Source organism: Mirounga angustirostris, unplaced genomic scaffold (genome assembly GCF_029215605.1).
Source record: "Mirounga angustirostris isolate CCGP_5_RB_7025 unplaced genomic scaffold, mMirAng1.0.hap1 SCAF_14, whole genome shotgun sequence".
NCBI classification, from domain to species: Eukaryota; Metazoa; Chordata; class Mammalia; order Carnivora; family Phocidae; genus Mirounga; species Mirounga angustirostris.
The window spans coordinates 66,720,390-66,732,379 of NW_026991722.1; the positions used below are offsets into that span (position 1 = coordinate 66,720,390).

An 11,990-nucleotide genomic window follows, 5' to 3' on the forward strand; every position below is an offset into this window, starting at 1 on the left:
CAGTAACCTAACTGACCAGCCCTTTTCTACCACTCCCTGTGTCTACTCCTGTCCATCGACAACCCATTCTTTACTCAGCAGCTGGAAGGGTCTTTGGAAAACCTATGTACGTCACGCTGCCCCTTCTTTACAGCTTCCCAGCCTGATCTGGCCTCTGGCCACCTTGTGTCTGTTCCCCTCCTGCTCCCCCACAACCCCAGCCACATAGCCCTTCCTTCCACTGTCTCAAAAGCACCAATCCTCTTCTACCTCAGGACCTTGGCAATGGCTGCTCCCACCCTGCTATTCTGCCACCTGCTCTGCCTAAGGCTGACCTGCTCTTGTAAGTCAGACCTTGCCTTAACGTCACCTCCTTAGTGGGCCTTCTCTAATCACCCAACCTTTGACATACCAGTTTTAATTCTAAATGTAACTCAACTCTGACATTTTCTTTTTATCTGAGTAGTTTCTTCATCATTCTTTGTCATCTGCTTCCCTCCATCAGAATGCAAACTTTCCGGGCGCCTGGGTGGCTCAGTCGGTTAAGCGGCTGCCTTCGGCTCAGGTCATGATCCTGGAGTCCTGGGATCAAGTCCCGCATCAGGCTCCCTGCTCAGCGGGGAGTCTGCTTCTCCCTCTGACTCTCCTCCCTCTCATGCTCTCTGTCTCTCATTCTCTCTCTCGCAAATAAATAAAATCTTAAAAAAAAAAAAAAAAAAAAAAAGAATGCAAACTTTCCAAGAGCATGGATTCTGTCAGCCTTTTTCAACAGTACATGCCCAGGACCTGGAAGGGCACCTGGTACATGGTAAGTGCTCAATAAATATCTGGAGAGTGAAAAAATGAACAAACATTTCAAAAGCCAAAGTGTATGGTTTCTGTCTATTAGGATGTTCTTTATCTTGAGAGGGTGAACACGGTCATGTTAAGAACTCAGAGCCAGGAGCCTGACTTGCATGGGTTTGAATTCTGTCTTCTGCTATTTATGTGCCATGTGATTTTGGTAGAACACCATACCCTCTCTTTGTCACACTTTCCTCTTCTTTCAAAAGGGGCTAACATTAGTGCCTTCCTCATGAGGCTGCTATGAGGATTAAGGTTTGTAAAGTGGCTAGAACTTTGGTTCTCCCTCACAACCACCCATGGCTAGAACATAGTAAATACTATGTAAATGTCAACTAGCACTCCTGATGCTGGAAAACTCTCTTTATTCTTTTTTTAAAGATTTTTATATATCTATTTGAGAGTGAGAGACATCACAGAGGGAGAAGGAGAAGCACATGTGCTGCTGAGCAGGGAGCCCAACGTGGAGCTCCATCTCAGGACCCCAAGATCATGACCTGAGCCGAAGGCAGACGCTTAACCAACTGAGCCACCCCGGCGCCCCTGGAAAGCTTTCTTTCTTTTTTTTTTTAAGATTTTATTTATTTATTTGACAGAGAGAGACACACAGCGAGAGAGGGAACACAAGCAGGAGGAGTGGGAGAGGGAGAAGCAGGCTCCCCGCTGAGCAGAGAGCCCGATGTGGGGCTCGATCCCAGGACCTGAGCCGAGGGCAGACGCTTAACGACTGAGCCACCCAGGCGCCCCGAAAGCTTTCTTTATATAAGTCCTTTATATAAGTCCTCTGCATTTTTTTAGGTTGATAGCAATTTTATCTATCTTATTGCCATTGTAAATAGAATAATTTCTTTCACTGAATTTCCTAAGCAGATAACTATTTATAAGTAGGAAACCTACTGATTTTTAGAGTGATTTTGTACCAAAGTACCTTACTGGATTCTCCTCAAACTCTTCAGATTGCAACAGAACAACTTCCCTAATTCTCCATCACTGTCCTACTGCCTCATTCCATTTCTGCAACCAACTGCTGTTCCCATCACTCCACTCCATCTTCTTTTCCTGCCTAACACACATACACACTCACACTCTGTTCTGGAAATATTACCAGCAACACCCACCACTACCGTCATCACTAAATCCAATTTAAACTTTTATGATCTAATGTTACTTGACCTCTGTGGGATATCTCACATGGCAACCGGTTTTGAGGTTTCTTTTTCTTGAACTCTGGAACACAAGTCTCTTCTCTTCTCTCATCTCTACTGGGCTCTCAGTCTCCAGCCCCTCTTCTGCTGCCTTCCCTTGTCAATTCCCTGAGCACTATCCTCAGTCCTCTTCTCATTCTACACACTCTCCTTGAGCTAATTTGGCCATACCTAATCAGTGCAACCTGTCCAGATCTTTCTCTTGAGACACATGCTTACTAATCTGCCCACCAACAAGCAGTGGCTCCAATCCATATAAAACAGAAATCTCCACCCTCCCCCCAGAAACAACTCTGATAGTCTTCCCTGACTCAGGGAATACTACCACTCCCAACCTAGGCCCACAGAGCAGAATTCCAGCAGTCATCCCTGGCTCTTCTGTTTCCCTCACAACCAATGCCCAACTAGTTACCAAATCCAGTTGCTTCTGCTCCCCCCCACCCTTTTTAATTTTTATTTTTAAGATTTTATTTATTTATTTGACAGAGAGCAAGAGAGGGAACACAAGCAGAGGGGGAGTGGGAGAGGGAGAAGCAGGCTCCCCGCCCAGCAGGGAGCCCGATGTGGGGCTCGATCCCAGGACCCTGGGATCATGACCTGAGCTGAAGGCAGATGCTTAACGACTAAGCCACCCAGGAGCTCCCCCTTTTTAATTAATATTTTCTACATATTTAACTAACTTATTTATTTACTTATTTATCTTATTAAGGTACAGTTGATATACAATGTTCCATTAGTTTCAGGAGTACAACATAGTGGCCTATTATGTTATGCTCACCACAAGCCTAGCTACCATCTGTCACCATACAACATTATTACAATACCATTAAGAGCATTCCCTATGCCAGAGGCGCCTGGGTGGCTCAGTCGGTTAAGCATCTGCCTTCGGCTTGGGTCATGATCCCAGGGTCCTGGGATAGAGTCCTGCATCGGGCTCCCTGCTCCACGGGAAGCCTGCTTCTCCCTCTCCCTCTCCCCCTGCTTGTGTTCCCTCTCTCGCTGTGTCTCTCTCTGTCAAATAAATATATAAAATCTTAAAAAAAAAAAAAATTCCCTATGCTGTACCTTTCTTTTTTTTTTTTTTTAAAGATTTTATTTATTTATTTGAGACAGAGAGAATGAGAGAGAACACATGAGAGGGGGGAGGGTCAGAGGGAGAAGCAGACTCCCTGCCGAGCAGGGAGCCCAATGCGGGACTCGATCCAGGGACTCCAGGATCATGACCTGAGCTGAAGGCAGTCGCTTAACCAACCGAGCCACCCAGGCGCCCTATGCTGTACCTTTCATCCCAGTGACTTGCTTCTGCCTCTTTACCATCTCTCTTTTCTCAAAACTACTAATTTAAACCCTTGTCTTCTCTTGCCTACTGCAGACTATGCCAACCAAAAGTCCTTTGGGAAATCACTTAAATAAATCTCTCTTCCCTAGAGGATAAAATCCAAGTTTTTAAGGTAATCCTCAAACCCCTCTATGATCTGGTCTGCCTGTGGCTCTGGCCTCATTTCTTAATATACATTCCACCACCACCTACAAACCTTCAAATTACATTTCAGCAACCCTAAAGTGATCAAAGCTCCCCAACAGACTAGGTCATTTCAAGCCTCTCAGATTTGCATGTTGCTTCCTTTTCCCAGGCTGACCTTCAGCCCCTTATTCACATTCACCTTACAAACCTCAGTTAAGAATGTCTTTTTAATCATGCAAACATTTCTTGGAGGACCCTTACCTCCCAAACTGACCCTGTGCTCTGTGTCCCCATGTACTTCTGCAGCCTGCTCTGAGTACCTATTGAGTTATCACTGTCCCGATAGGTTTTCTTGTTCACCGGCCCGACCAGACCTCTGCTCTCACAAAACAGGACAGGAACAACTCATCTTTGCACTCTTAGCACCTGCCCCAGAGTCCAGCAAACACAAGACAGTAAAAGCTGTTGAGTAAGGAAATAAACGAGGACCTAATTTCCCAAATGAGGTCCAAAGAGCTTAGAAACAGACGGCGAGAGATGGTAACCCCTTGTTGAACTCAAAGCTCAGGGTACAAAATTGGCAGAAAAGAGACTGGAAGTTGTAAATCAAAAGTCTGATGACAAGAAGGGTTTCCGGACGGTCTAGCACCCTCTAAGGAGTCCCAGGGTCTTGGAGGACGAGTGGGGAGCGGGAGCTCACGACAAACTCCCACCCTGCAGAAGATGGAACGTGTCCACCTCGGGGCTCAGGGACAGCTCTTCAGAACGGAGAGGAAAACCGCAACTCACCCAGATGGCCGCTGTCCGGACCCTGGTGGCCATCCCCACGGCTGGTTCTGGGCGTCCCGCGGGTGGAGGCCGGACGCGAGGGCTGCCGGAGAGGAAACAAACGTGCAGGAAGCGCTCTCCCCGCCGCTCCCACCCTCACCAGGGGCGAGCCCCCCGCCCCCCACGGAGGGAGGGTCCGGGGCCCCGGCAGCTGCGGAGACTCCTCCCCTCGCGGAGCCCCGGGGCTCCCCGTCTCCCACGCTCCTCCTTCCCAGTACACGCGCGGTCGGGTCAGAACGCTCTTGCGAGTCTGGGCAGGGGGGAGCGAGGTCACAACAGCCTCTGCCGTCCTGCCGCCCTGAAGCTGAAGGGACTGGGCGCGTCGGGCTCCGCTAACCCCGCAGCCGGCAGCCGGGGGACTCGGGGGAGACTGGCTGCCTCTAGCTCCCGGATCTGCAGTCACATCGGCTCTGGCCTTCCTCCGCTGCGGGCGCTTCGGCCACGGCTCTCGAGGAAGACGTGGTCGGCCCCCGTCAGCTCGGGCCACCGCGACGCGAAACGGACACACACCTGGAAGCAGGATTCTCTCGGCCGGGCCCAGCCAATGGCGGCCGTTAGGGACGCACAGGAAACGCGTCGACGCGACCCCAGGGCGGGGCGAACTACAACTCCCAGAAGCCCCTGCAGGAGTCCCTCCGGCGCGGGGCGGGGCGGGGCGGGCGCCCTCCGAGGGCCACCGGCGGGGGGCGTGCTGCGGGGAGAAGCTCGGGTTCTCTGCGTCCGGACCGTGGGCGCCCGCGCCGGGGACTTTCAGTACCGCAGAGAATTGCAGTCGTGGACAGCGACAGCACACAGGCGGGAGTGGTTCTAAGTCCTCTGCTTTTGCGAAATGGGGAATGTCCAGATTCACACTATAAAAACTCAGAAATTCATACTAACGTGTTAACATAAATGACACTTTAATGAATATTAATTAAAAATTAAGTAGTGAGCAGTGGCATTGTTTGACACTCTTCTCAGGCGAAAAACCTTTTAAATGTCTGACTTAATAGAAAACAGCTGGATTCTCTTGTTTGCCTCTGCATTCAACCTGCTGCAGATGTTTCTGTGGAAGTATTTAGAGAAAATCCAGTCTCACACAGGTGTGTAGCTGGAAAAGAGCCGGGTATTTTAATATGCTTATCAGATAATTGTGTATATCCTTGGATAGCACAGGCTAAATAAGGGATACTCTAGTCGTAGTGTACAATCTGAAACCGGATAGGTGAACTTCTACTCTATTACATTAAAATCTATTTGTCTATCTTGCACTTTGAATGGATAGTCTTATTCTGCATGCTTCTGTAACATCATGAATTAATCATGTGTAAATATTGGTTCACTGACTTATGCAGATCTTCCAAATGTTGACACATTTCACTTTACAATATGAAAAATTGTATTTAATATTATCATTGATCTTAAGTATTGGGAAGCTGTGAAATTCACAGTGGCAGATACAAGTTTTCCAAAGTTGTACTATTCATTTGAAAACTCTAATTTTGGGGCATGCCTGAATGCTTCAGTCCGGTGGGCTTTTGAACTCAATTCAGGTTTTCATCGCAGGGCCATGATTTAAAGCCCTGCCTTAGGCTCCTCCACACCTAGAAAACTCGAATTTTATGTTGGCAATTAATAAATACTGTCATTTGTTTCCCTTGAAGTTACAAGCTCACTTGGTTGATTTTTGAGAAAATTTTTGAGAAAATCCCTAAGAGTGCCTTGTCTTCAGTCCTTTTTTAGCAAGGTTACGCTCCCAAATCAATCACACAAGTGCTTTTTAATGATAACTATGGAACTTCAGTATGCAGCACAGAATATTTGTTGAACAGGTATTAAAAAGATATGTACTCGAGTTGATTTTTTTTTTTTTTTTGAGACAGAGAGAATGAGAGAGAGAGAGCACCTGAGAGGGGGGAGGGTCAGAGGCAGAAGCAGGCTCCCTGCCGAGCAGGGAGCCCGATGCAGGACTCGATCCAGGGACTCCAGGATCATGACCTGAGCCGAAGGCAGTCGCTTAACCAACTGAGCCACCCAGGCGCCCTCGAGTTGATTTAATAAACACTTTTACTGCTCTATCAAGGACATCATAAAGTGAAATAAATCCTAGATAAATACTAAATGTGGAAAGACTCTAAAAGTTTTACACTGAAATGTAGTTAGCATCCTTTGCCCACTGATTTGTTAAATAATTTCAATCATATACTAGTTTCTCATATTCTATTAATTTTCTATGCTTCTGCAACAAGTTAACAAACTTGGTGGCTTAAAACAATATAAATGTATCTTAAAGTCCTGTAGGTCAAAAGTTCCACACAAGTCTTACTAGGCTAAATCAAAGTGTTGGCAGGGATCCATTCATTTCTGGAGGCTCTTGGGAAAGGATCCTTTCCCTTGCCTTTTCCAGATTTTAGAGGCCACGTGCATTTCTTGGATCATGGCCCATTTCCTCCGCATTCAAAACCAGCAACAGAGTTGAGTACTGTTCACATCATTCTGGCCTCCACTGTCTCCCTCTTCCACTTTTAAGAATGTATGGATTAGCGCGCCTGGGTGGCTCAGTTGGTTAAGCGACTGCCTTCGGCTCAGGTCATGATCCTGGAGTCCCTGGATCGAGTCCCGCATCGGGCTCCCTGCTTGGCAGGGAGTCTGCTTCTCCCTCTGACCCTCCCCCCTCTCATGTGCTCTCTCTCATTCTCTCTGTCTCAAATAAATAAATAAAATCTTAAAAAAAAAAAAAAGAATGTATGGATTACACTGGGCACATTTGGATAATGCAGGGTTAGCAAACTTCATTCTCCTTTGTCACGTAACATATTCAGAGATTCTAGGATTAGGATATGGACATCTTTCTGGAGCCATTATTTTGCCTACCATGTGTATGTGAGTCTGTCTCTAGTCTTTTTATTTCATTCCACTGATACTTGCCAACAATGAGGGTCTGCAAACTTTTTTTGGTAAAAGTCCAGTGTATTACTGTGCTAGGGGCTGCCATGATAAAGTACCATAGACTGGGTGGCTTAAACAACAAATTTATTTTCTGACAGTTCTGGAGGCCAGAAGTCAGAGCTCAAGGTGTCGACAGAGTTGGTTTCTTCTAATGCCTTTCCTCATCTCCCTGTGTTCCCACATGGTTGTCCCTCTGTGTGTGTCTGTGTCCTAACCTCTTATAAGGACACCAGTCAGATTGGATTAGTGCCCACCCTAATATCATTATTTTAACTTAAAATGTTTAAATTTGAGGGGCGCCTGGGTGGCTCAGTTGCTTAAGCGACTGCCTTCAGCTCAGGTCATGATCCCAGGGTCCTGGGATCGAGTCCCGCATCGGGCTCCCTGCTCGGCGGGGAGCCTGCTTCTCCCTCTCCCACTCCCCCTGCTTGTGTTCCCTCTCTCACTGTGTCTCTCTCTGTCAAATAAATAAATAAAAATCTTAAAAAAAAATGTTTAAATTTGAAAGACCCCCAAACAGTCAACATTCTGAGTTACTGGGGATTAGGAATTCAACATAGGAATTTGGGGGAGGGAAATAATTCATCCTTTTACAATAAATTAGTAAATATTTTAGGTTTTGTGCACCACAATTACTGAACTTTGCCATTGTATCACAAAAGCAGCCTCGGATTAATACATACATGAATGAGCATGGTTACGTTCCAGTAAAACTTTAATACAAATGTAGACAGAAAGCCAGATTTGGCCTATGTCCATTGTTTGCTGACTCCTGGTCAACACTATGCCAGTACCAGTCTTGTTATTATATTAGAGTAAACCTTGAAAAGCAGGTCAAAGCCTTTTTAAATTGGTCTGTTATTGGGGCGCCTGGGTGGCTCAGTCGTTAAGCGTCTGCCTTCGGCTCAGGTCATGATCCCAGGGTCCTGGGATCGAGCCCCGCATCGAGCCCCGCATCGAGCCCCGCATCGAGCCCCGCATCGAGCCCCGCATCGAGCCCCGCATCGGGCTCCCTGCTCCGCGGGAAGCCTGCTTCTCCCTCTCCCACTCCCCCTGCTTGTGTTCCCTCTCTCTCGCTGTGCCTCTCTGTCAAATAAATAAAATCTTTAAAATAAATAAATAAAATGGTCTGTTATTTTTATTCCTTTGGTCTTGCATGCACATTTTAAGCTTCAATTACCACATTTCATGTGGAACCCTTTATAATAAATTATGATAGAACTATTAGGGTGTTGTCTTCATATGGTACACACGGTTGCTTCACTATCCAATAACTATTCTCTCTCCTTCCTCTTTGCTGGAAGAACTACGTACGTTTAGGTATTGGTTGGCCATAAGTTTATGGCATTCCCCTTCTAGATTCAGTGAATGAATGTTGAGTTCTCCAATTCATTCCACAAATATTTATTGAATGCCCACTATGAGCTAGCCACTGCATTAGGTACAGGGGATACATCAGTAATTAAAACTAGGATCCTTGGGGGACGCCTGGGTAGTGGTCGGTTGAGCATCCAACTTATGATTTCAGCTCAGGTCATGATCTGAGGTTCGTGAGATTGAGCCCTGGGTCAGGCTCCATGCCCAACGTGGAGTCCACTTGAGATTCCCTTTCCCGCTAATGCTCTAAAATAAATAAATAGATCTTTAAAACAAACAAACTAACTAGGATCCTTGAGGCACCTGGGTGGCTAAGTCGGCTAAGTGTCCAACCCTTGATTTCAGCTCAGGTCATCTCAGGGTGGTGAGATCTAGCCCTGTATCGGGCTCCACATTCTGCAGGGAGTCTGCTTAAGACTCTCTCTCTCTCTCCCTCTGCCTCTCTCCCCTGCTCTAAAATAAATAAATCTTTAAAAAAAAAAAAAAAAAACACTAGGATCCTTTGTGAAGCATTTATTTTGGCAAAGGAAGACAGATGATTGAATGCTTGATAGAGAGGTAGTGAGTACTATTGCAAAAATGAAAAGAATAGGATAAAGGGGATTAGCAGTACCAGTGGGGTGGCTGCAATTTTAAGTAAAACAATGTCAGTTTTCTAGGTCACCTGTAACAAAGTAGCACAGCATGGAGGCTTCAACGACAGAAACTGGTCTTACAGTTCTGGAGGCCAGAGGTCCAAAATCGATTTGTTGGTAGGGACTGGCTTCTTCTGAGGGCTGTGAGGGAAGGATGTTACAGGCCTCTGTCCTTAACTTGTAGACCCACCTTCTACTTGTGTCTCCCCACATCATCTTCCCTCTATGTGCATCTCTATATCCAAATGTTCCCCCCACCCTTTCAGATGTAAGTACACTGTTGACACTGGATTACAGCTTGCATTAATGACTTGATTACCGCTATGAAGACCCTTTCTTCAAGTAAGATCACGTTCTGGCAATGGGGGATGGCTTCAACACATGAAATTTGGGAGCGCAAAATTCTACCCATAACAGGTAGGGTGGAACTTGTTTGTAAGGTAACACATCCTAAATCTAATCTTTTTCCACAGGGCTGTGTGATAAGTGAACTTTGTCATTAAAATATCTAAAGCTAATGGCTGAATTTCTAATGTGTAGAGCAAAAAGCAGTTGGTTTTTGCAGCTCCATGAAGCCACAAATCATGGACCCCTGCCATCTATCTCCTAAATTGATCTCATTGCTGGGATATCTTGCCAACCTCAACCAACACCTATTTACACACATCCTTTCTTTCAATTCCTGTACAGCCACTAAGACGCTGAGTACATGGTCAGCTTGCAATTTATTTAACAGCAAAGTTAACAAAATAAAAAATTTTCACCTTCTTCCCATCTGACAGGAAAGGCAATTCCACAGACTAATCAGTGTATGCTTAATTCATGGATGAATGTTAAGAAAATGCTTTCTGGGGCGCCTGAGTGGCTCAGATGGTTAAGCGTCTGCCTTCGGCTCAGGTCATGATCTCAGGGTCCTGGGATCGAGTCCCGCATCGGGCTTCCTGCTCCTTGGGAGCCTGCTTCTCCCTCTGCCTCTCTCTCTCTCTCTCTCTCTGTCTCTCATGAATAAATAAAAAAAAAAAAAATGCTTTCTGGGGCGCCTGAATGGCTCAGTCGGTTAAGCATCTGACTCTTGGTTTCAGCTCAGGTCCTGGTCTCAGGGTCGTGGGATCAAACCCTGTGTCAAACCCTGCTTGAGATTCTCTCCCTTTCTCTCTTCCTCCCCTCTGCCCCCGCCCCCCACATGCTCTCTCTCAATAAATAAAATCTTAAAAAAAAAAAAAAATGCTTTCTGAATCCCCATGAGCCTCTCACAGTGGTGACTGAGGATACTGGGGCCTTTAAAATTCCTGTGGTTTCCCATTACCCTTAGGATACTGCCAGGATCCTTAGCCAGATGTGGAAGCAGTAAGCAGTAGTAGAAACACTGCATGTGCTGGAGCCAAAGGGATGTGGGTTTGAACTTCGGCTCCTCCACTTCTTACTGTGCACCGTGGGGCAAGTCACTGTGAACTCAAAACAGAAGTAGTATACATGGACGGCATGAATGTAAAAACTAAATAAGAGAATGCATATAACTTACATGCCACTACTCGTTTTCACAGTAATTTACTTTCTTACCTTCAGATCCTAATTTCCACTTAGTACCTGCGTCATTTTAAGATAGGACACATGATACTATAGAGGGAGACAGAGGACATTATTCAAGGGAGATCTGAATGAATTTGTCTCTGGAGAAAATAAGTAACAATGGTAGTGTTTTTTATATTGGACTGGCTAATTTTGTAAGATCCTCTACAAAGTCCCAGACATTACCTTGCTTGAGATCTGCCACACACTTGTCTAGTTACTTTTCATATGAAGCTTCACTAGCCATGTATATTGGGGCAAATTACCTAAAATTTCCAAACTCTAGTTTCCTTAAACATAGGGGCGAGAATATGTTCCTCATAGGGTTATATGTAGAAATAATCTATTGTACTGAAGGGCTTAGCAGATTGGCTACCTTGTATTAAGCTGTCTATAAATGAAGATGAATTATAAAATCAGCAAATACTACTATTGTTATTAGCTTTCACTTGGAGCTGCAGATTTTCTCTGATTTCCCAGGAATTCCTGGTTTTCTGAATATTTTCAAAAAATCAATTTTATTGAGGTAAAGTACAACAAACTGGATCCACTTCAAGTGTATAGTCTGACAGACAAGTACAGTCATGCAACCACCACCAATCAAGACACAGATCATCCTCAATGGCTGCCTCGTGGTCCCATCTGCTATCAGTTGCTCTCCCATCCCAAACCACTGGCAACCTCTGAGTTATCTGCTGTCAAATTTCCTTATTAAGGTTCTAGTAGTTTATTTGAATATGAAAACTTTGGAAGAGAAAATATTCCCTTCCTGAAGAGACTGTTTTCCTGATCCTAAAAGTAGTATATATTTGTTGAGGAGACTTTGGAATAAATAGAAAAGTACAAAAAAGAAAGGAAGAAAGAAGGAGAGAGAGAAAAGAAAGTAGGTTAACTGTTATTAATCTTTTGACAAATTTCCTTAAGAGTTTTTTTTTTTTTAAGATTGTATTTATTTATTCGAGAGAGAGAGACACAGCGAGAGAGGGAACACAAGCAGGGGGAGTGGGAGAGGGAGAAGCAGGCCTCCCGCCGAGCAGGGAGCCCGATGCGGGGCTCGATCCCAGGACCCTGGGATCATGACCTGAGCCGAAGGCAGTCGCTTAACGACTGAGCCACCCAGGCGCCACTTCCTTAAGGGTTTTGAGAAAGATTCATTTTCAC

At 45.5% G+C, this 11,990-nt stretch overlaps 1 protein-coding gene across 3 annotated transcripts in view; it reads right to left on the bottom strand.

The window, feature by feature from the left end:
- ZNF268 (zinc finger protein 268) overlaps window positions 1–4,953 on the bottom strand; it is a 44,458-nt gene extending 39,505 nt beyond the window's left edge. The window contains exons 1-2 of one of the 3 annotated variants that reach the window (XM_045887922.3): window positions 4,658–4,953; window positions 4,282–4,363 (exon numbers count right to left, since the gene is read on the bottom strand). In XM_045887922.3, coding sequence (XP_045743878.1) covers window positions 4,282–4,314 — 33 coding nt within the window. In that variant the 5' untranslated portion in view covers window positions 4,315–4,363; window positions 4,658–4,953. Of the gene's footprint in view, window positions 1–4,281 lie in introns of all 3 variants that reach the window. The other 2 variants (XM_045887923.3, XR_010407370.1) reach the window with 2 other exon arrangements.
- Window positions 4,954–11,990: the final 7,037 nt, after the last annotated feature.